At 43.7% G+C, this 21118-nt stretch overlaps 1 protein-coding gene across 2 annotated transcripts in view; it reads right to left on the reverse strand.

The window, feature by feature from the left end:
- Nucleotides 1-21118, reverse strand: part of F8 (coagulation factor VIII) — a 424604-nt gene that overhangs the window by 153068 nt on the left and 250418 nt on the right. For both annotated transcript variants that reach the window (XM_086942238.1, XM_086942237.1), the window contains exons 9-10: nucleotides 12238-12412; nucleotides 2849-2942 (exon numbers count right to left, since the gene is read on the reverse strand). In XM_086942238.1, coding sequence (XP_086798364.1) covers nucleotides 2849-2942; nucleotides 12238-12412 — 269 coding nt within the window. The remainder of the gene's footprint in view (nucleotides 1-2848; nucleotides 2943-12237; nucleotides 12413-21118) is intronic.

Consider the following 21118-nt stretch of genomic DNA (forward strand, 5'->3'; position numbering starts at 1 on the left):
TCATGTTCTCTTCTCTGGGGGGAAGTCATTCCCCTTTGAGATCCCCTGGAGGCATTAGACTGGTTAGAATCCCTGGAAGGAGATCTAATCCTTCTATTGCCAGGGTTAAGTCTACTATTGGGCCTGGAAAGGTGGACACCTTCTCCATTTCTATGTAGGCTTAAGTTGGCCTGGTTCAAGATTATAACTTGAACCTGGTCATCCTCCCCCTGATCTTCTGACTCATTTCCATCCTCATCCTCGTCTACCTCTTCAGGATCAACTTCTGGGGTGTCAGAATTATCAGGTGGGTTTCCCTCTCCTATCTTACTTGAAGGACCTGAAGCAGATTCCTTCTCAAGATCAGCTTTCTCTAGGATTGCAATGAGGATAGGGATGGTGGGGCTGTGACCCCTTTTCAGCCCCCTTGCAGTGCACAGGGCACTCAAGTCCTTGTGGCTAAGCTTTTCATAGCTGGATGGTGCTTTGTGAGAGTCACCCACAGGTAGAGAACTGGACGGTTCACCTGTGCAAGGTATGACTAGTGAGGTGTAAGTGATGCACTTTCCTACACTATTTGCTTCCCTACTGTATCCTCTCTAGAGGTTGTAGTCAGGGTGTGCTAAGCCCTTTGGTCTACAACCACTAAGTTCAGTAGAAGTTAAGTATGCTAAGCTTTGTTTATATGTACCTAGGTACTTGATCTGATCTTTCAAATGATATTGTCAAAGAGTACAATTGGTAAAACAACAGCAAGCTCAAATCCCAACCGCTGCACACCAATGTGAGAAGTTGGCCTGGTATATGGTGTTCACTATTCTAGTGAGCACCTTGCACAAGTCCAAACGTCCCTTATGGAGATTGGTTGTAAGTCAACCTTATAGACCATCTATCCTAATGGTAACGTGGATAAAGCAGTCTTAGGCTAAACTCAAGAGGGAATGTGAAGCCAGCTGTTTTACCATATGCAATCCATTTAAATACCAAATGAAAGGACACCACACAAGTTATATTACAAAATATACATATTTATTTCTAGAATAATCCCCTTAACTCTTTATGAGCACAGGAGCACAAGCATTAAACAAAGAACACAGTATAACATACAATAAGCTGCTACCCCCGTCGCCAGAACTGGCGAGGGGGTAGTATTCCAAAGCGTATGACACCTACATGTTTTGATAAAGCCAAACCAAAGTTAGCAAGTAACCGGGAGGATTATAATGCACTTAAGAGTATATAGTATGGCAATATCACGGAACAGCCAAGGGAGTTGGTCCCCAAAGCTGCAGACAGGCTCAGCTCATGCTGGAGCACCATATCACATAACACCAAGCACTCTGCCTCCAGGATTGTTAAGGCCTGCCATAGGAGGGACTTATAGGTGTATATATGTCCAGATATAGGTGTAGATATAGGTATACTATATCTAAGCAAGGGGTGATTACACCACCTTGCCCCAGCTGAGTGATCAGCCAGTTGTGTCAGATTGGATGGCCAGCCAGGGGTGGCATAAAACATGCTGCAGCCCCTGGTAGGCCTTGGATGCACCTATGCCCTGGGTACCTATAGTACACTGTACAGGGGCTGATAAGGTGACCCAATGTCCAATTGGTGATGTACCTAAAGTACATGGTTGTGAATTTAGAGAGAGAACAGCAGGCTGTGGGTTTGATTAGCAGGCCCACAGCCACATTAATTCGAAAACCAGTGAGGCAAAAAGCAAAAGTTGGGTGACCATAGGAAAGCAGACAGTACTCTCCTATACAGGCCACAAGAGTGAGCTATAACTAAGTACTTATACACAGATACTATGTAACCTTGTAAATAACACTTAGTGAAGGGTGATTTATACTCAGATACTGTATAATATAGAAAATAACACTAACAATCAAAATCAAGGAACGTTTTCTGTTTTTGGGGGAAAGAAAAAGCACTTATATTACAGGTGAATAGATTGGTAAAAGGATGTCCGACCACGAGACGCGAGCGTTCGTGAAATTCATGGCAGGACAGTCTCCCTGATGAAGGGCTAGTCCTGAAGGGCATTGGGATTCCCAGTAAATGTATTGGAAATACTTCAATCATTGTGTGATGTTTCAACATTATGAACATTAAATATTTCAAAATCAAATGAAAGAAGATTTTAATTATTAGAACTGATTACTGATTGATTACCTTAAAAGACATTTTGAAAATTTCACAATTGTTGAGTTACTAGCCATTCCACTATGTTGTTGTGGTGCCCTAGTAGTGGCGAGTGTCATGGGCACCTAGCCATGCCTCGATGTACTTACAGAGAGACAAATGCTCTTCAGTGTCCTCAAGGTCTAGTCAGCTCAAGCACTGCCTATGGCCCTAGCCTAGACACAGTAGTGAATTTGCATATGTTTGGTGGAGTAGGGGTGGAGGTGCCTGACAGATGAACACATTTTTTGGTTCCAAGTGAAAAATAGTGGCGTGCTGGTGCTCTGCCCTGTGTGTGATGCAGATGGGCTTGAATTGATTCCCCTTTGCAACAAGAAGCCAGTTGAGGAAGACCGGGGCGGGAGGAATGTGATTAAATCTCTTGATTGGGAGCAAGGAAGCCCCAAATGGTTGAGTCTGAGGAAAAATCAAGCCCTTCCCCTGCCAGGAATCACAGGACAGGCAAGGTTTTTCTTTGCTGAATATAGGGGTAAGAAATGAGTGTAGAATACAGGTGACCTTCAACAGGCAAGGAAAGGTTGGCTTCTAGGCGGACAATGAGTTTTCTTTAACTCCTGGAAGCTGAAAAGTGGGCTGAGGTGGGGATGTGGAGGGGTGCAGTTTTAGAGGCCAGTGCTCCTGTAAGGGGTAAATATTGTACATTTTGTTACAAGTATCTTACCTTTAGATGCTGCCCTTGGGTTGAAAGCCCCGACACTAGCGAGTCCATGAGGGTAGATGTTGTAGGGGCGGCTGGCGCGGTTCTTGAACACAATCTGAAATGACACAGAGAGACACGATTGTCTCCCGCTCACAGCACATGGGAGCAGAAGACGCCCTGAAATTGTGAAATTCTGTAATATCCTTCATTAGTTTGCTGTATTATGTGAAAAGGGCCTCCTGATTTTTGATTTTTTGATTGTGATTATTTCTAGGTTGGGGCCCGATGTAGGTAATATTGATTTACCGATTTTTAATTACCGAATTTTACCGATTCGGTAATTGAAAATCGGTAAATCAATGTGGTTGACATGTAGGTATTTCCAGATGTGGAAAAACTGATTCTGTAACATTCGGTATTTACCGATTCTGTAAATACATAATCGGTATTTCCCATTGGTTCCTATGGGCTTCAAAGCCCATAGGAATCAATGGTAAATACCGATTCTGTATTTACAGAATCGGTAAATACCGAATTTTGCAAGGGTGCAGGGTGTGTCACTTTGACACCCTCTGGCACCCCACAAATAGGCATGTGCGCCATGTGGCTAACAGACATGCCCTAAGGGCATGTCTGTCTGTCACATGGCTAGGTGTGCATGCACACATGTGCATGCACACCTGAAATCGGCATTTTACCACACAATAGGATTGTGTAGTAAAATACCGATTTTGTAGGGCCTTTGGGACTCAGAAGAGTCCCACCTACATCTGAGATTTACCGAATCGGTAAAAATACCGATTCGGTATTTTACAGAATCGGTAACTTTACCGAATCGGTAAAGTTACAGATTCTGTAAAATTGTGCCCCTACATTTCAAATCATGTATACCGGTCGGTAAAGGCCGAAAATACCGATTTTCGGCCGTTACCGACCGACCTACATCTGGCCCATAATCACTACCAGTACTGTTGCCCATCATAAGGGTGCCAGTGCATATTGCCTTCACTTTGAGCCCCTCTCAAATTTAGACAACTAATGAACTTGCTGTTTCCGTATATATTTGTGTGCAAAAAAGGATGGTAATTCTGAAAGCAGTGGCGGCTACCTTATGAAAAGGCTACACATATTCCTTCTAGTGCCGGCCTCTTTCTCACTTTTCACAGTTTATGTCAGAAGGTAAAATATTGCATCCCTTCCTGCAGTCTTGGTTTGCCATAGCAGGAGGCTTTAAGCAAATTCTCTTGTAAGTGTTCTAAGTGGGAGTTTGTGTTGTGTTGTATTGTTTTGAAGTATTTATTTTGTGCTTATTACCGCCTCCTGGGTTGCTGAAGTGCTGGTCTACATGGGTAGAATGCTACACTCTGTAGGGAGTGTGGTCAGAAGGCTAGTGTCTTTGTTTTAACCCTATGTGGGAAGTGTTTCCACGGCACGTTTGATGAACACCGAGGTGCTGACATGCCAGAAACCGGTCCCCGGTAGCTTGTCTCCTTTCTGGTAAAGAATTGGCTTGGTAGTTTAGTCTGCCCTGTTCCCATGATGCACTGGGCCAGGGACAGACTGATTTGCATATAGCCAGGTTCTGAGCTGGGATGGGGCAGTGAGATAAATAACGGTGATGGATCAAGCCCTGATCTTTGGACTGGGTAAGAGTGGTCTGCTCAATTCAGACACTCTGTTCATCACCACCCCCTTTTGTAAATCGATTTTGGCCACTATAGGTGTGGCAGGGTATACTCAGACATGAGTCCCTTTCTCACTGCTCCATCAGGATTCAAGCAAGCCGGGCTGAAGAGGCTGAAATGCCAGAAACCGGTCCCCGGTAGCTTGTCTCCTTTCTGGTAAAGAATTGGCTTGGTAGTTTAGTCTGCCTTGTTCCCATGATGCACTGGGCCAGGGACAGACTGATTTGCATATAGCCAGGTTCTGAGCTGGGATGGGGCAGTGAGATAAATAACGGTGATGGATCAAGCCCTGATCTTTGGACTGGGTAAGAGTGGTCTGCTCAATTCAGACACTCTGTTCATCACCACCCCCTTTTGTAAATCGATTTTGGCCACTATAGGTGTGGCAGGGTATACTCAGACATGAGTCCCTTTCTCACTGCTCCATCAGGATTCAAGCAAGCCGGGCCGAAGAGGCTGAAATGCCAGAAACCGGTCCCCGGTAGCTTGTCTCCTTTCTGGTAAAGAATTGGCTTGGTAGTTTAGTCTGCCCTGTTCCCATGATGCACTGGGCCAGGGACAGACTGATTTGCATATAGCCAGGTTCTGAGCTGGGATGGGGCAGTGAGATAAATAACGGTGATGGATCAAGCCCTGATCTTTGGACTGGGTAAGAGTGGTCTGCTCAATTCAGACACTCTGTTCATCACCACCCCCTTTTGTAAATCGATTTTGGCCACTATAGGTGTGGCAGGGTATACTCAGACATGAGTCCCTTTCTCACTGCTCCATCAGGATTCAAGCAAGCCGGGCCGAAGAGGCTGAAATGCCAGAAACCGGTCCCCGGTAGCTTGGCTCCTTTCTGGTAAAGAATTGGCTTGGTAGTTTAGTCTGCCCTGTTCCCATGATGCACTGGGCCAGGGACAGACTGATTTGCATATAGCCAGGTTCTGAGCTGGGATGGGGCAGTGAGATAAATAACGGTGATGGATCAAGCCCTGATCTTTGGACTGGGTAAGAGTGGTCTGCTCAATTCAGACACTCTGTTCATCACCACCCCCTTTTGTAAATCGATTTTGGCCACTATAGGTGTGGCAGGGTATACTCAGACATGAGTCCCTTTCTCACTGCTCCATCAGGATTCAAGCAAGCCGGGCCGAAGAGGCTGAAATGCCAGAAACCGGTCCCCGGTAGCTTGGCTCCTTTCTGGTAAAGAATTGGCTTGGTAGTTTAGTCTGCCCTGTTCCCATGATGCACTGGGCCAGGGACAGACTGATTTGCATATAGCCAGGTTCTGAGCTGGGATGGGGCAGTGAGATAAATAACGGTGATGGATCAAGCCCTGATCTTTGGACTGGGTAAGAGTGGTCTGCTCAATTCAGACACTCTGTTCATCACCACCCCCTTTTGTAAATCGATTTTGGCCACTATAGGTGTGGCAGGGTATACTCAGACATGAGTCCCTTTCTCACTGCTCCATCAGGATTCAAGCAAGCCGGGCCGAAGAGGCTGAAATGCCAGAAACCGGTCCCCGGTAGCTTGGCTCCTTTCTGGTAAAGAATTGGCTTGGTAGTTTAGTCTGCCCTGTTCCCATGATGCACTGGGCCAGGGACAGACTGATTTGCATATAGCCAGGTTCTGAGCTGGGATGGGGCAGTGAGATAAATAACGGTGATGGATCAAGCCCTGATCTTTGGACTGGGTAAGAGTGGTCTGCTCAATTCAGACACTCTGTTCATCACCACCCCCTTTTGTAAATCGATTTTGGCCACTATAGGTGTGGCAGGGTATACTCAGACATGAGTCCCTTTCTCACTGCTCCATCAGGATTCAAGCAAGCCGGGCCGAAGAGGCTGAAATGCCAGAAACCGGTCCCCGGTAGCTTGGCTCCTTTCTGGTAAAGAATTGGCTTGGTAGTTTAGTCTGCCCTGTTCCCATGATGCACTGGGCCAGGGACAGACTGATTTGCATATAGCCAGGTTCTGAGCTGGGATGGGGCAGTGAGATAAATAACGGTGATGGATCAAGCCCTGATCTTTGGACTGGGTAAGAGTGGTCTGCTCAATTCAGACACTCTGTTCATCACCACCCCCTTTTGTAAATCGATTTTGGCCACTATAGGTGTGGCAGGGTATACTCAGACATGAGTCCCTTTCTCACTGCTCCATCAGGATTCAAGCAAGCCGGGCCGAAGAGGCTGAAATGCCAGAAACCGGTCCCCGGTAGCTTGGCTCCTTTCTGGTAAAGAATTGGCTTGGTAGTTTAGTCTGCCCTGTTCCCATGATGCACTGGGCCAGGGACAGACTGATTTGCATATAGCCAGGTTCTGAGCTGGGATGGGGCAGTGAGATAAATAACGGTGATGGATCAAGCCCTGATCTCTTGACTGGGTAAGAGTGGTCTGCTCAATTCAGACACTCTGTTCATCACCACCCCCTTTTGTAAATCGGTTATGGGATGCAGCACATAGCAGGGTTGTGGATGATAAGGTGTGAGCAACACAGACACACAGTATAATGTTTTCTAGAATGCTTGCTCTGCAGGTCCATTTATGGTATTTCACATAGTATGAGACCTGATTTAGAGTTCAGTGGGTGGGTTATTCTGGCACAAAATGTTACAAGCTATTCCACACTGTAGAAGAAAACTAAAAAAAAATAATTAATATCCTGTCTGCTGCATTATAAGTGCATAATATCCAATAGAACTAATATGTCGGACAGGATACCCGTCATGTTTGTGATAGAGTAACCCATCCACCAATCTCTAAATCAAGCTCGTAGTCTGCTTTACTGGTCACTGCAGCGGGTTGTTTTTGTGTGGCAGTGTGGCCCAGAGCTGGCACGGCTGGAGGGAGAGAGAAGAGGAGAGATCTGTTGAGATGGACATTTTCTTATCATCCATTATCTGAGTGTCCTTGTGAGACGCAACAAAGCAGTCCGATTGCATCGATATTTGGGACCGGCAGTGGTCGACTATATTAAAGTCCTCTGAGTTTTCCAGCACGGTTTGACAGATCTTTTCTGTTCTTCCATGCCTGTTCATCTGGTGATGTTTGTTTTTTGGGATGTACAGTGCTGGTCATGGACAATCTTCATAGCTGATATGTCTTATGTGAATTTAAGAGGTATACGTGATAATTTATTGCTGATGCTGCACATTTTGGTTTTATTGTTATTGTGGGCCATAAATCTCAAATATGCAAGTACATAACTACATAATGCCAGAGCGAACCATAGGTCAAGCCTTCTTAGCTTACCTACATATCAAAAGCAGTTTTCTGGTTGAATTGTTTGCATTTCGAAGGTTGTAAGCAAAGAACTGCTCATGATGGTGTGACTGTATTCTGGGCTCAGTTGCCGGAATGTGTTGGTGAAGTTATATAGGAAATACCCGTGTTCTTAGCGAAAGTGTATGTGCTCCTGGGTGCTTCTAATGTTGACTGGTAGTGAGTTATGGAGCTCAGCGGCACGCACTGAGAAAGCAGTGCCTCCTACGGATTTCTTATGGCAAGGTAAGGTGATGAGAAGTTGTGAACACCTGGAGCGCAGTGGTCTGTTTGGTTTGAATTGCTTGAATTTAACTTGTACATTTAGTGGTCCTTACCTTGGAGGTTCTGTGAACAATGCAAACTGCCTTGAACTTTGCCCTTCTAGCTATATGTACCCAGTACAGTGACTGCAGGACTGGAGTCAGGTGTTCTCTTGGGTGAGGGAGGAGAAGAAGCCTGCGGCAGCATTTTGGATCAATTGTATTTTGCAGCTGAAGATGCTGTGCAGTGTTTTCATTGTGTTGCAGTCCCTCTTTGTGACATTGTAAGCATGAGATATCAAGCCTAGGTCTGAATCCATGGTTACTCCTCGATTTCTAACTTCTCTTGATGTTCTAGGAGGAGCTTGAAGTTCCTCGGGCCATGCGGCGGTGGGCTGGTACATTTGCAATTGCCCACAGGTCATAATCTCTGTCTCTGTGGCATTGACCTTTAGATTTGTATTCATCATCCATGTGTTTATGGCACTGAGGCAGTCTTTGATTTGTGAACTGCAGAGGTCTTCAGGGCTATTCAATCTTTTTAATGATTTGGGTGTCTTCTGTATAGTTATAACAGGAGCTGTTTTATGATTTAATGAGATTTGATAACGGGGTTAAGGTGTATGTTTAATAAAACAGGGGGGTATGATGGACCCCTGAGGAATGCTGCAGTGTTGCGTGTGAGGAGTGATGTGAAAGGCGATAGGTAGACTTCATTTTGTCTGTCTGTGAGATAAGTAGCAGTCCATTTTGGAGCATTGCCACAGGTTCTGGGATTCTGAACTTTGTAGTAGTATGCAGCAGATAAATCTAGAAGTGACAAGGTAGCTACTTCATTTTTGTTCACCGGGAGTTTCAGATCAGCCCAGATGGATTGATGGCTGACTCTGTGCCTCCGCCCGGTCTGAAACTGGACTGTTTATCTGCACAAAAGTTGAGTAAACACTGCTCTCTCAAAATATGGTCTGTTTGATATAGGTCTGTAGTTTACTGGTTCAGATGGGTTGAGGATTTCTTTTTTAGAAAAGGTCTGATGTAGGAGGTTTTAAGCTTTGGTGGGACTTGTTGAGCAGGCGTCTGGCTACCTCTTCTGCACAGGTTGAGTTAAAGATATCTTTAAAGATTCTTTGTGCTGCTGGTTCTGATGCTGATCCTGATGGTCTGACTGAAATGATAATCTAAAGGAAATACTTTTGTGACAAGGTATTGGAGGTAGTCTGTGGTATTCTGTGGTGTCCACATCATGCATTGTTTGAGTGTTGTCCGGTGTTTTAGATAAATTAATTGGAGATTTTGGGTCATATGTATGAAACTTTGGTTTTGCGATTCTCAAATAACGTTTTTTTGCGAATTGCTATTTGAGAATCGCAAAACGCTATGTATGTAGGATTTACAAATAATTTTGAGAATCCTACATATTCCTTAATTGTGAATTGCGAATTATGATTCGCAATGAAGGAATACCTCCGCATTCATTCCTATGGGCCTATAGGCCCATAGGAATGAATGGGAAGACATTCTCCATTTGTGATTCTCAATTAGAGAATCGCAAATTGAGAATGCAATTTCAAGGGTGGCAGGGTGTCAAAAGGACACCCTGTTGCATCCCTGAAATGGCATGTATGTGTGCCACATGGCACTTTGAAAAATGCAAAAAAGTGCATTTTTCAAAGAAATCGCAAATTTCCACCAACTTGAAGTTGGTGGTAATTTGCGATTCCTTAAGGCCAAATTACACTTTTTCTGGGCCTCATACATTGCATTTAAGGAATTGCAATTTCGATTCCTTAAATGCAATCGCAAAATAGGGATTGGCAAATTTGCAATTCCTTATTTTGCAAGGTTGTTTTCCATTCATACATACCACTTAGCTAAATTGCGATCGCAATTATGAATGATACATTTGTCACATAAGTCTTGGTATTGTGGTGTTTCTGTGTCTAGGCCCTTTGCATTGCGAAACTCTGTTATAATTTTATGGAGTTCTTCAGCAGGACCGTCTGCCTCAGTTATGCATGTGGAGCAGTGGTGTATTTTTGTGGTTCTGGTTGCTCTTTTGTCGGCTTGTTATAGTGCTGTAGCATGCTTTTGCCCATTTCTTCTCCTGATTTTTTTCCATTTGTGCTGTAGAATATTGAGTTTTGTTTTCATTCTTTTGATATTATCATGAACCCATGTGGTTATCTTTTTGTGGTCAACCCTGGATGCGTTTTGTTGCTCTCTGTTTGTACACTGCAGTGGAGATCTATTTGTAGAAGGTGTGTATGCCTTCCGGCAGCATTTTTATTGGGGTTCTTTCAAGGTGGGCATTGAGCTGCTAGACATCTAGTCTTTTTCTGTAGGAGCGTTTGCTGTTGGCGGCTACTGCTGCCTTACAAGATTTTCTGAAGTAGTTTATATTGGCACTGGCATGGTGCAATTTGAGTATTTAGAATGTCTTCACTTTTGTTTGCCACTCTTCAAATGCAGAGATCGGGGAGGGTATATTCACAAATTGCAGGACAAATAAGGCAGAAAATGTGTCTGATTATTGGATTGTCATAATGCCATCAGGTAATTCCCTCTATAATAAAGATATCACACGTGGTGGTAGAGAGGCAAGTTGCAATAAGAAGTGTACACTATTTCAGTTTCGAAAGCTAATCTGAGAGTGGTATTATGGAAAGAGAAGTGTGAATATTCCAATGTGGTATGTGAGGCAGAAATGAAGAGATCTCAGAGTGTGAGGAATTATACTGCTTTGCAACTGGCAATTTAGCATAAAGATTCTTGAAATTATATATAAAAGTACTCTCAACTGCAAACTGTGAAAGATATACAAGAGCTCATTATTTTAATTTAGAGTAATATCCTGGTAGAGTGTTGGCTATTGCCTACTATGCTTCACCCCGGATCCTTAAGGGTGCCAAAATTTAACTTCAAGATTTTCCTGTAAAGTCTTTGATTGTTAATACTATAATAGATGCAGGGAATCAATGTACCTATCAGATCGACAGCACAGACTAGGCTGCCCTTTGTTAATCTTACATACATGCATAATGCAAGATGATGGTCCCTGCACAATATCTAGGGAGTGGTCCCTGAGAATCTGATCTCTCACAGAAATGTATTGGCCTTAAGATGAAGGGGCCCGCGGACGTGTAAGGCCACCTGCTCTAGGGGATTCAGTGTCCTGCGTTACACCCCTGGCCCACATCAAGACAGTTTATCATCAACCTTGACAAATTAATTTTTTATTACCAGAATAAGTCAATCACAAAAACAAAAGGTCTGGTCCATAGCATCACTCCTTTATCCAAACAGTGTCTTCCAAACCTCACCAAGTCTATATCCCTACATCTCAATGCCAGTGTCTTATCCCCAGATCTCAACACCAGTGTCTTATCCCCAGATCTCAACACTAGTGTCTTATACCCAGATCTCAATACCAGTGTCTTGTCTCTGGATCTCAATGCCAGCGTCCTATCCCTAGATCTCAATGCCAGCGTCCTATCCCTAGATCTCAAAACCAACGTCCTATCCCTAGATCTCAATGCCAGCGTCCTATCCCCAGATCTCAATGCCAGCGTCCTATTCCTAGATCTCAACACCAATGTCCTATCCCTAGATCTTAATGCCAGCATCCTATCCCTAGATCTCAAAGCCAGCGTCCTATCCCTAGATCCCAACACCAACGTCCTATCTCTAGATCTCAATGCCAGCGTCCTATCCCTAGATCTCAATGCCAGCATCCTATCCCTAGATCTCAATGCAAGCGTCCTATCCCTAGATCTCAATGCCAGCATCCTATCCCTAGATCTCAATGCCAGCATCCTGTCCCTAGATCTCAACGCCAGCGTCCTATCCCTAGATCTCAATGCTAGCGTCCTATCCCTTGATCTCAATGCCAGCATCCTATCCCTAGATCTCAATGCCAGCATCCTATCCCTAGATCTCAATGCCAGCGTCCTATCCCTAGATCTCAACACCAACGTCCTATCCCTAGATCTCAATGCCAGCGTCCTATCTATCCCTCGATCTCAATGCCAAAGTCCTATCCCTAGGTCTCAACAGCAGCGTTCTAATATTAGATCTCAACACCAGCATCTATCCCCCCTCAGGCTGCTTCCATAACACCATGTCCTCGACCCCTTCCACCGCCCTTGCCCACTCCCAATTTCTGAGGCTAAGCAGAAAACACAAACCCCAAGCCCCTGGCAAGGACGATCCTCTCACCTTAAACTGATCACCAACTTCTGCTCTGAGAACGGGCCCCAGAAGTCCAGTGCCAGGCGTCTCAGACACTTTGCTTTGGCTGAACTTCTCATCCATGTATTCCACAAAGATGGCCTTGCGATAGCGGCTCCCGATGCGCTGGGGACCGGACTCCAAAAACTGTTTCTGATAGCGTCTGAGGAGGAACAAAGTGAACAAGGTATCAACCTAGGGTTTGGCTGCTGTATAAGAGATGTCCTGTACAGTCATTACTAGGCACAGTGACATTCTCTGCAGTCATTACTAGGCACAGTGATGTCCTGTGCAGTCATTACTGGGCACAGTGACATTCTCTGCAGTCATTACTAGGCACAGTGACATTCTCTGCAGTCATTACTAGGCACAGTGACATTCTCTGCAGTCATTACTAGGCACAGTCACATTCTCTGCAGTCATTACTAGGCACAGTGATGTCCTGTACAGTCATTACTAGGCACAGTGACATTCTCTGCAGTCATTACTAGGCACAGTGACATTCTCTGCAGTCATTACTAGGCACAGTCACATTCTCTGCAGTCATTACTAGGCACAGTGATGTCCTGTACAGTCATTACTAGGCACAGTGACATTCTCTGCAGTCATTACTAGGCACAGTGACATTCTCTGCAGTCATTACTAGGCACAGTCACATTCTCTGCAGTCATTACTAGGCACAGTGATGTCCTGTACAGTCATTACTAGGCACAGTCACATTCTCTGCAGTCATTACTAGGCACAGTGATGTCCTGTACAGTCATTACTAGGCACAGTGACATTCTCTGCAGTCATTACTAGGCACAGTGACATTCTCTGCAGTCATTACTAGGCACAGTGATGTCCTGTACAGTCATTACTAGGCACAGTGACATTCTCTGCAGTCATTACTAGGCACAGTGACATTCTCTGCAGTCATTACTAGGCACAGTGATGTCCTGTACAGTCATTACTAGGCACAGTCACATTCTCTGCAGTCATTACTAGGCACAGTGATGTCCTGTACAGTCATTACTAGGCACAGTGACATTCTCTGCAGTCATTACTAGGCACAGTCACATTCTCTGCAGTCATTACTAGGCACAGTCACATTCTCTGCAGTCATTACTAGGCACAGTGATGTCCTGTACAGTCATTACTAGGCACAGTGACATTCTCTGCAGTCATTACTAGGCACAGTGACATTCTCTGCAGTCATTACTAGGCACAGTGATGTCCTGTACAGTCATTACTAGGCACAGTGACATTCTCTGCAGTCATTACTAGGCACAGTCACATTCTCTGCAGTCATTACTAGGCACAGTGATGTCCTGTACAGTCATTACTAGGCACAGTGACATTCTCTGCAGTCATTACTAGGCACAGTGACATTCTCTGCAGTCATTACTAGGCACAGTGACATTCTCTGCAGTCATTACTAGGCACAGTGATGTCCTGTACAGTCATTACTAGGCACAGTGACATTCTCTGCAGTCATTACTAGGCACAGTGATGTCCTGTACAGTCATTACTAGGCACAGTGACATTCTCTGCAGTCATTACTAGGCACAGTGACATTCTCTGCAGTCATTACTAGGCACAGTGATGTCCTGTACAGTCATTACTAGGCACAGTGACATTCTCTGCAGTCATTACTAGGCACAGTCACATTCTCTGCAGTCATTACTAGGCACAGTGATGTCCTGTACAGTCATTACTAGGCACAGTGACATTCTCTGCAGTCATTACTAGGCACAGTGACATTCTCTGCAGTCATTACTAGGCACAGTGATGTCCTGTACAGTCATTACTAGGCACAGTCACATTCTCTGCAGTCATTACTAGGCACAGTGATTTCCTGTACAGTCATTACTAGGCACAGTGACATTCTCTGCAGTCATTACTAGGCACAGTGACATTCTCTGCAGTCATTACTAGGCACAGTGATGTCCTGTACAGTCATTACTAGGCACAGTGACATTCTCTGCAGTCATTACTAGGCACAGTGATGTCCTGTACAGTCATTACTAGGCACAGTGACATTCTCTGCAGTCATTACTGGGCACCTTGACGTCCGGTGCAGACTTTACTAGGCACCTGTACAGTCTTTACTAAGCACAGTGCCTACCTGTGCAGTTGGTATTCAGCTTTATGAGAGTGTAAACCTCAAGCCTGCAGTACCAGAGGCTGACACTAGGCTTCATGAGAGGGTAAAGCACAAACCTGCAGTACCAGAGGCTGACACTAGGCTTCATGAGAGTGTAAATAGAAGCTTGCATTACCATAGGGTGTTACTAGGATTAGTGAGAGTGTAATGCACAAGCCCGCAAGACAGCAACATGTTACCACGTGTCTCAAGATTAAAACAGAACTTATATTATCCAGATTGGGATAATTTGTTTCTAAAAAAGTACGACATATTTTAGGCGGTAAATGTGGTGGCACTGGGATCTTCTGCAATGTAATTACACCACTCGTGTGTTTTCTCCTTCCATGGCTCTTATCATTCCCTGGCTGGCACCTCTTCTTCCTCTGTGGTACCCCCTTTTGCTTACTGATGGGTAACAGGGTCCTTTTAAGGTGACTGGGCCAGAACCGGTGGTGGGTGGTGTTCTTGTTGGTGGTGGAAGGAGGAGAGAATTTACAAGTGTGAGTACGCCACTTGTGCCACGAGTTGGTGTAATTACGTAAACTTAGCATAGAAATGGATACTCATGCCCTGGGCTGAAGGTAAACAAATCGACAGACCCTTGTACCAGATGGTTCCTGGATGTGTGGTCCTTTGTCAGAGTAATGATTTCATCATCGTGGTACCTTGGTCTCAGCCTCTGTGGTTCTTCAGGAGGGAGCTCGGCGGGGAATAGTGATGATAGGAAAGTGAAGCTTCTTTGTCCATTCCTTTCATCTCTGGTTCGGGCTCCATTTCCAGTTTGTTTATCACTCTTTTCCTTCCTCTTCCGGCAGTGAACTGACCACAGATGTCTTGGCTCCACTGGACGTCTCACCCACACTGACCTCCCCTGTGTCTTCTGTCTCTAGGCGAAGACCTGGGAGTTCCATTGGCACCTCTGCCACCTCCCCAGGACACTGCTGGATCTGTGGAACACAAAGGAAGGACTGCACCTTCTACAAAAAGAACTGTAACTGAGAGGGTGACAGCCTGCTGTTTTACCTCTGTAGAGAAACCCTAAGTGCTGGACCTGCTCCCACTTGAACCCAGGACAGAAGAGTGGACTCTGGGTCTAGATGGCTCGCCACCAGTTGAGCTCCAGAAACACAAAGGGGCAAGAAGCCTGAAACAAAGAAGGTATCAGATGATTCATTCAAAATGGATTTGCCCTGGAGTCTGCTGGTGGCTTCTGGGATATTTAGTCCTAACTCACCAAGTGTGCATGGACCCTTGGCTTATGTTAGAGGGTACTTCTCCCCCTCAAGATTGTAAAAAAGGACACTTAGAAACTTTTTCTGAACTTTTTCATAAAAGAACCAGAGCCTACCACGGGACTGCCACCGAACCGCGGGCACAGTCTTCAAGTCCTACATTGATTCAACTTTTTGATTTGCCGTCTGAAAGTAGCTCTACTTCTAGAAGCGTTTCCATGTTCCATTATGGAAGATTTCACTGGGACCAATGCCGCGCAGCACTCCCCGTTGTCAAGCCGTCTGTCAGATTCAGCCAGCAGCCTGCCCAGCTGGAGAAGAAAAGTACTCTTGGAAAAAAGACTGGGGGACATACTAGCAAGAACCTCGTTAAAATGATCGCCGTTTTAGCGGCAGGAAACTGCTGCTAAATCGGCGATAATGGGCTTGCTAATATGCGTTATAGAATTCCAGGTTAGATGTTCTGAACATCTAACCTGGGCTTCTATTGGAATTCTATAACCCATATTAGCAAGCCCATTATCACCGTTTTAGCGGCAGTTTCCTGCCGCTAAAACAGTGATCATTTTAACAAGGTTCATGCTAATATGCCCCTAAGTCAGAGAGTAAGTAGGCTTTTTGCCAGGACAAACCTGGTCCCAGTATCAGACCCGCTCTCCATTGTGGTCTAACGTAACTTTTGGCTTTGACCCGGTCTAGTGTGATCAAATATCTGAGATTGGTGCTTTGCACTTTTTGGCACCTGAAAACTCTAAAACTCCTGAAAACCATGGTGCAGATTTACTAGAAGGTGTCACAGCGCGGCACCGCAAGCCCTTTGGCTGCGCCACGCTGCAGCACTTTCAGAGCACAGGAATGCGACATATCTACAATGATATAGTGCACCTCTGTTCCCCCACCCTGCGCTGGCGCACACACTGCAACCATGCGCCGGCGCAGGCACCCTTGCACCATGGTGTAAGTATGCCTGCGTCATGGGGAGATTGTTTTTGTGAAGGAAGGGGCACCTTCCTGCACAAAAACAATCACTACAGGCATTTTCTTCTTTCAATGCGTGCTGTCGAATGCAGCAAGCATTGAAAAAGGAAAGAAACGAGGAGAAATGAAAACATTTCTCCTCGTTGCACCTCTGAAAATGTGTGCTGAGCATGGGCATGGGTGCTGCGTGTGAACATCCAGAGCAACACCGATGGAACACCCATTTCACACAAAGTGCTGCGTGTGAAGGGGCCGTATTTGCAAGGACAGGAAATGTCACACAGGGTGGCTTTTCCTGTCCATGTAAATATGGGGCAGTGTGATGCACTGCAGTGCGTCACAAAAAGTGCCGTACTGGCAGTGCAAGGGGCTTGTAAATTTGCCCCCTAATCTCCTGTTCCCCTAATCCGATTTTTGTCATTTTGAGGTCTATTTGGTTAGTAAAATGTATACTATTTTTATAAATTGGAGGAGTGTGATTTTTAGGCTTTTTAACTGTTTTGGTAGTGATAAATATTTTACACTTGTTCATTTGAGTTAAGCCTGACTGCCCTGCGTCATAGATATCCAAATATCCAAGCTGAGGTAAGGTTTAAATTAAAGTAACCTAACTGGACTTGAAACAGAATACTGACATTATCTCTTGGTGAGGCCACAAACCACCCCAACTAATAATGTACTTTCTCACAGATGAAAATTTACAGATGTTATTTCAGAGCTACCTCCAGACAACAGGCAGTGAGACCCTGCAGCGTGCATTCGAGGTAGGAAATAATATTCTTTGGGACTGGGAGTCGAATGTTGAAAAGAATTGTGTAGTTTGGGTTCCACTGCTGGTGACACGGTCTTCTAGAGACACAGTAAACAGAAATGGACTTTCTCATTGGCCCTTAAGGAAGCGCACTGCACTCCCTTTCAACCCGCCTCACGAGGAGTTTACCGTGAAGGCAGCAGGGGCGGCATTAGGCCTGTGCAAGCCGTGCACCTGCACAGGGCCACCAAACCCCAGAGGACACCACGCCAATATATATATCCTTAATATAATAATCTTCTGAGGATGGATACATATTTGCGTGGCGGCCCCTGGCAGGGATTTGGCGGCCTCCGGCTCTGTTCCACTTCCAAACACCCTGACCCCCCTCTTCACTGGCCTCCCCGCTCCGCCCCACCCGGACCCCCTCTTCCAGGGCCCCCTACCTACGCTCCCTGCCTAGGGTCGCCATGAGCCTAGAGTGTTTTACCACTTTCAGCTTTATGGTTGAAAGTGGTAAAACGTTACAAAAGACCAAAAATCCAATATGAGAAATCCTCCTTTAAGAAAACATTTGTAACATCCCCAATAAGTGATCGCTCCTGTGAAAGTGAGAGATTTGTTGCTTACAAAATCTTTGTGTTATGAAGTACCTCCTAACACTTGTGAGTTGTTGTGATGAAGGAGAAAACACAGCCATTGCAAGTATATTAGAAAGAAATTGAAAATAGGTAATCATTTTTATTTATGCTCAATAAATCATGTTACCATTAGTGTGAGGGTTCAATATTTTTGCCATGGCTTTGTTTTGAGGATTCATCTGGTAACCAGAGTATCTTTGTCAACTCTTTCACTGATGCTTCTGGTAACTGGAGTATCTCTGTTAATTCTTTCAAGGATTCATCTAGTAATTGGAGAATGTCTCGGTTACTTTTGTCAACCATTCATCTGGTAATTGGAGTATCTCTTTGAATTCTTTCAAGGATTCAAGTGGTAATTGGAGTATCTCTTTGAATTCTTTCAAGGATTCAAGTGGTAATTGGAGTATCTCTTTGAATTCTTTCAAGGATTCAAGTGGTAATTGGAGTATCTCTTTGAATTCTCTCAAGGATTCAAGTGGTAATTGGAGTATCTCTTTGAATTCTTTCAAGGATTCAAGTGGCAATTGGAGTATCTCTTTGAATTCTTTCAAGGATTCAAGTGGTAATTAGAGTATCTCTTTGAATTCTTTCAAGGATTCAAGTGGTAATTGGAGTATCTCTTTGAATTCTTTCAAGGATTCAAGTGGTAATTGGAGTATCTCTTTTAATTCTCTCAAGGATTCAAGTGGTAATTGGAGTATCTCTTTGACTTCTTTAAAGGATTCAAGTGGTAATTGGAGTATCTCTTTGAATTCTTTCAAGGATTCAAGTGGTAATTGGAGTATCTCTTTGAATTCTTTCAAGGATTCAAGTGGTAATTGGAGTATCTCTTTGAATTCTTTCAAGGATTCAAGTGGTAATTGGAGTATCTCTTTGAATTCTTTCAAGGATTCAAGTGGTAATTGGAGTATCTCTTTGAATTCTTTCAAGGATTCAAGTGGTAATTGGAGTATCTCTTTGAATTCTTTCAAGAATTCAAGTGGTAATTGGAGTATCTCTTTGAATTCTCTCAAGGATTCAAGTGGTAATTGGAGTATCTCTTTGAATTCTTTCAAGGATTCAAGTGGTAATTGGAGTATCTTTTTGAATTCTTTCAAGGATTCAAGTGGTAATTGGAGTATCTCTTTGAATTCTTTCAAGAATTCAAGTGGTAATTGGAGTATCTCTTTTAATTCTCTCAAGGATTCAAGTGGTAATTGGAGTATCTCTTTGAATTCTCTCAAGGATTCAAGTGGTAATTGGAGTATCTCTTTGAATTCTTTCAAGGATTCAAGTGATAATTGGAGTATCTCTTTGAATTCTTTCAAGGATTCAAGTGGTAATTGGTGTATCTCTTTGAATTCGTTCAAGGATTCAAGTGGTAATTGGAGTATCTCTTTGAATTCTTTCAAGGATTCAAGTGGTAATTGGAGTATCTGTTTGAATTCTTTCAAGGATTCAAGTGGTAATTGGAGTATCTCTTTGAATTCTTTCAAGGATTCAAGTGGTAATTGGAGTATCTCTTTGAATTCTTTCAAGGATTCAAGTGGTAATTGGAGTATCTCTTTTAATTCTCTCAAGGATTCAAGTGGTAATTGGAGTATCTCTTTGAATTCTCTCAAGGATTCAAGTGGTAATTGGAGTAGCTCTTTGAATTCTTTCAAGGATTCAAGTGGTAATTGGAGTATCTCTTTGAATTCTTTCAAGGATTCAAGTGGTAATTGGAGAATTTATCTATTAAATCTTTTAAGGATTTCATCAGGTAATTGGGGTATCTCTTTGAATTCTTTCAATAATTTATCAGGTAATTGCAGTAATTGGAGTTTTTCTCTCTTGTTTCAATGACTCATCTGGTAATTGGACAATCTCTCAGTTAATACTTTCAAGGATTAATCTGGTAGTTGAAGCATCTCTCCTTTATTTCTATCAATGATTTATATGGTAATATTAGCATGTCTCTGTGAATTCTTGGTAATTGGAGAATCTCTCTATTTAATCTTTTACGGATTTCATCGGTAATTGGAGCATCTCTCCGTGAATTCTTCGGTAATTGGAGCATCTCTCCGTGAATTCTTGGTAATTGGAGCATCTCTCCGTGAATTCTTGGTAATTGGAGCATCTCTCTATGAATTCTTGGTAATTGGAGCATCTCTCTGTGAATTCTTGGTAATTGGAGAATCTATCTATTAAATCTTTTAAGGATTTCATCGGTAATTGGAGCATCTCTGTGAATTCTTGGTAATATTAGCATGTCTCTGTGAATTCTTGGTAATTGGAGAGTCTCTCTATTAAATCTTTTACGGATTTCATCGGTAATTGGAGCATCTCTCCGTGAATTCTTCGGTAATTGGAGCATCTCTCCGTGAATTCTTGGTAATTGGAGCATCTCTCTGTGAATTCTTGGTAATTGGAGCATCTCTCCGTGAATTCTTGGTAATTGGAGCATCTCTCCGTGAATTCTTGGTAATTGGAGCATCTCTCTATGAGTTCTTGGTAATTGGAGCATCTCTCTGTGAATTCTTGGTAATTGGAGAATCTATCTATTAAATCTTTTAAGGATTTCATCAGTATTTGGAGCATCTCTCCGTGAATTCTTGGTAATTGGAGCATCTCTCTGTGAATTCTTGGTAATTGGAGCATCTCTCTGTGAATTCTTGGTAATTGGAGAATCTCTCTATTAAATCTTTTAAGGATTTCATCGGTAATTGGAGCATCTCTCAGTGAATTCTTGGTAATTGGAGCATCTCTCCGTGAATTCTTGGTAATTGGAGCATCTCTCCGTGAATTCTTGGTAACTGGAGCATCTCTCCGTGAATTCTTGGTTATTGGAGCATCTCTCCGTGAATTCTTGGTAATTGGAGCATCTCTCCGTGAATTCTTGGTAATTTGAGCATCTCTCCGTGAATTCTTGGTATTTGGAGAATATCTCTATTAAATCTTTTAAGGATTTCATCCGTAATTGAAGCATCTCTCCGTGAATTCTTGGTAATTGGAGCATCTCTCTGTGAATTCTTGGTAATTAGAGCATCTCTCCGTGAATTCTTGGTAATTAGAGCATCTCTCCGTGAATTCTTGGTAATTGGAGAATCTATCTATTAAATCTTTTAAGGATTTAATCCGTAATTGGAGCATCTCTCCGTGAATTCTTGGTAATTGGAGC

The sequence above is a fragment of the Lissotriton vulgaris genome, chromosome 10, assembly GCF_964263255.1.
Source record: "Lissotriton vulgaris chromosome 10, aLisVul1.2, whole genome shotgun sequence".
Classification (NCBI taxonomy): domain Eukaryota; kingdom Metazoa; phylum Chordata; class Amphibia; order Caudata; family Salamandridae; genus Lissotriton; species Lissotriton vulgaris.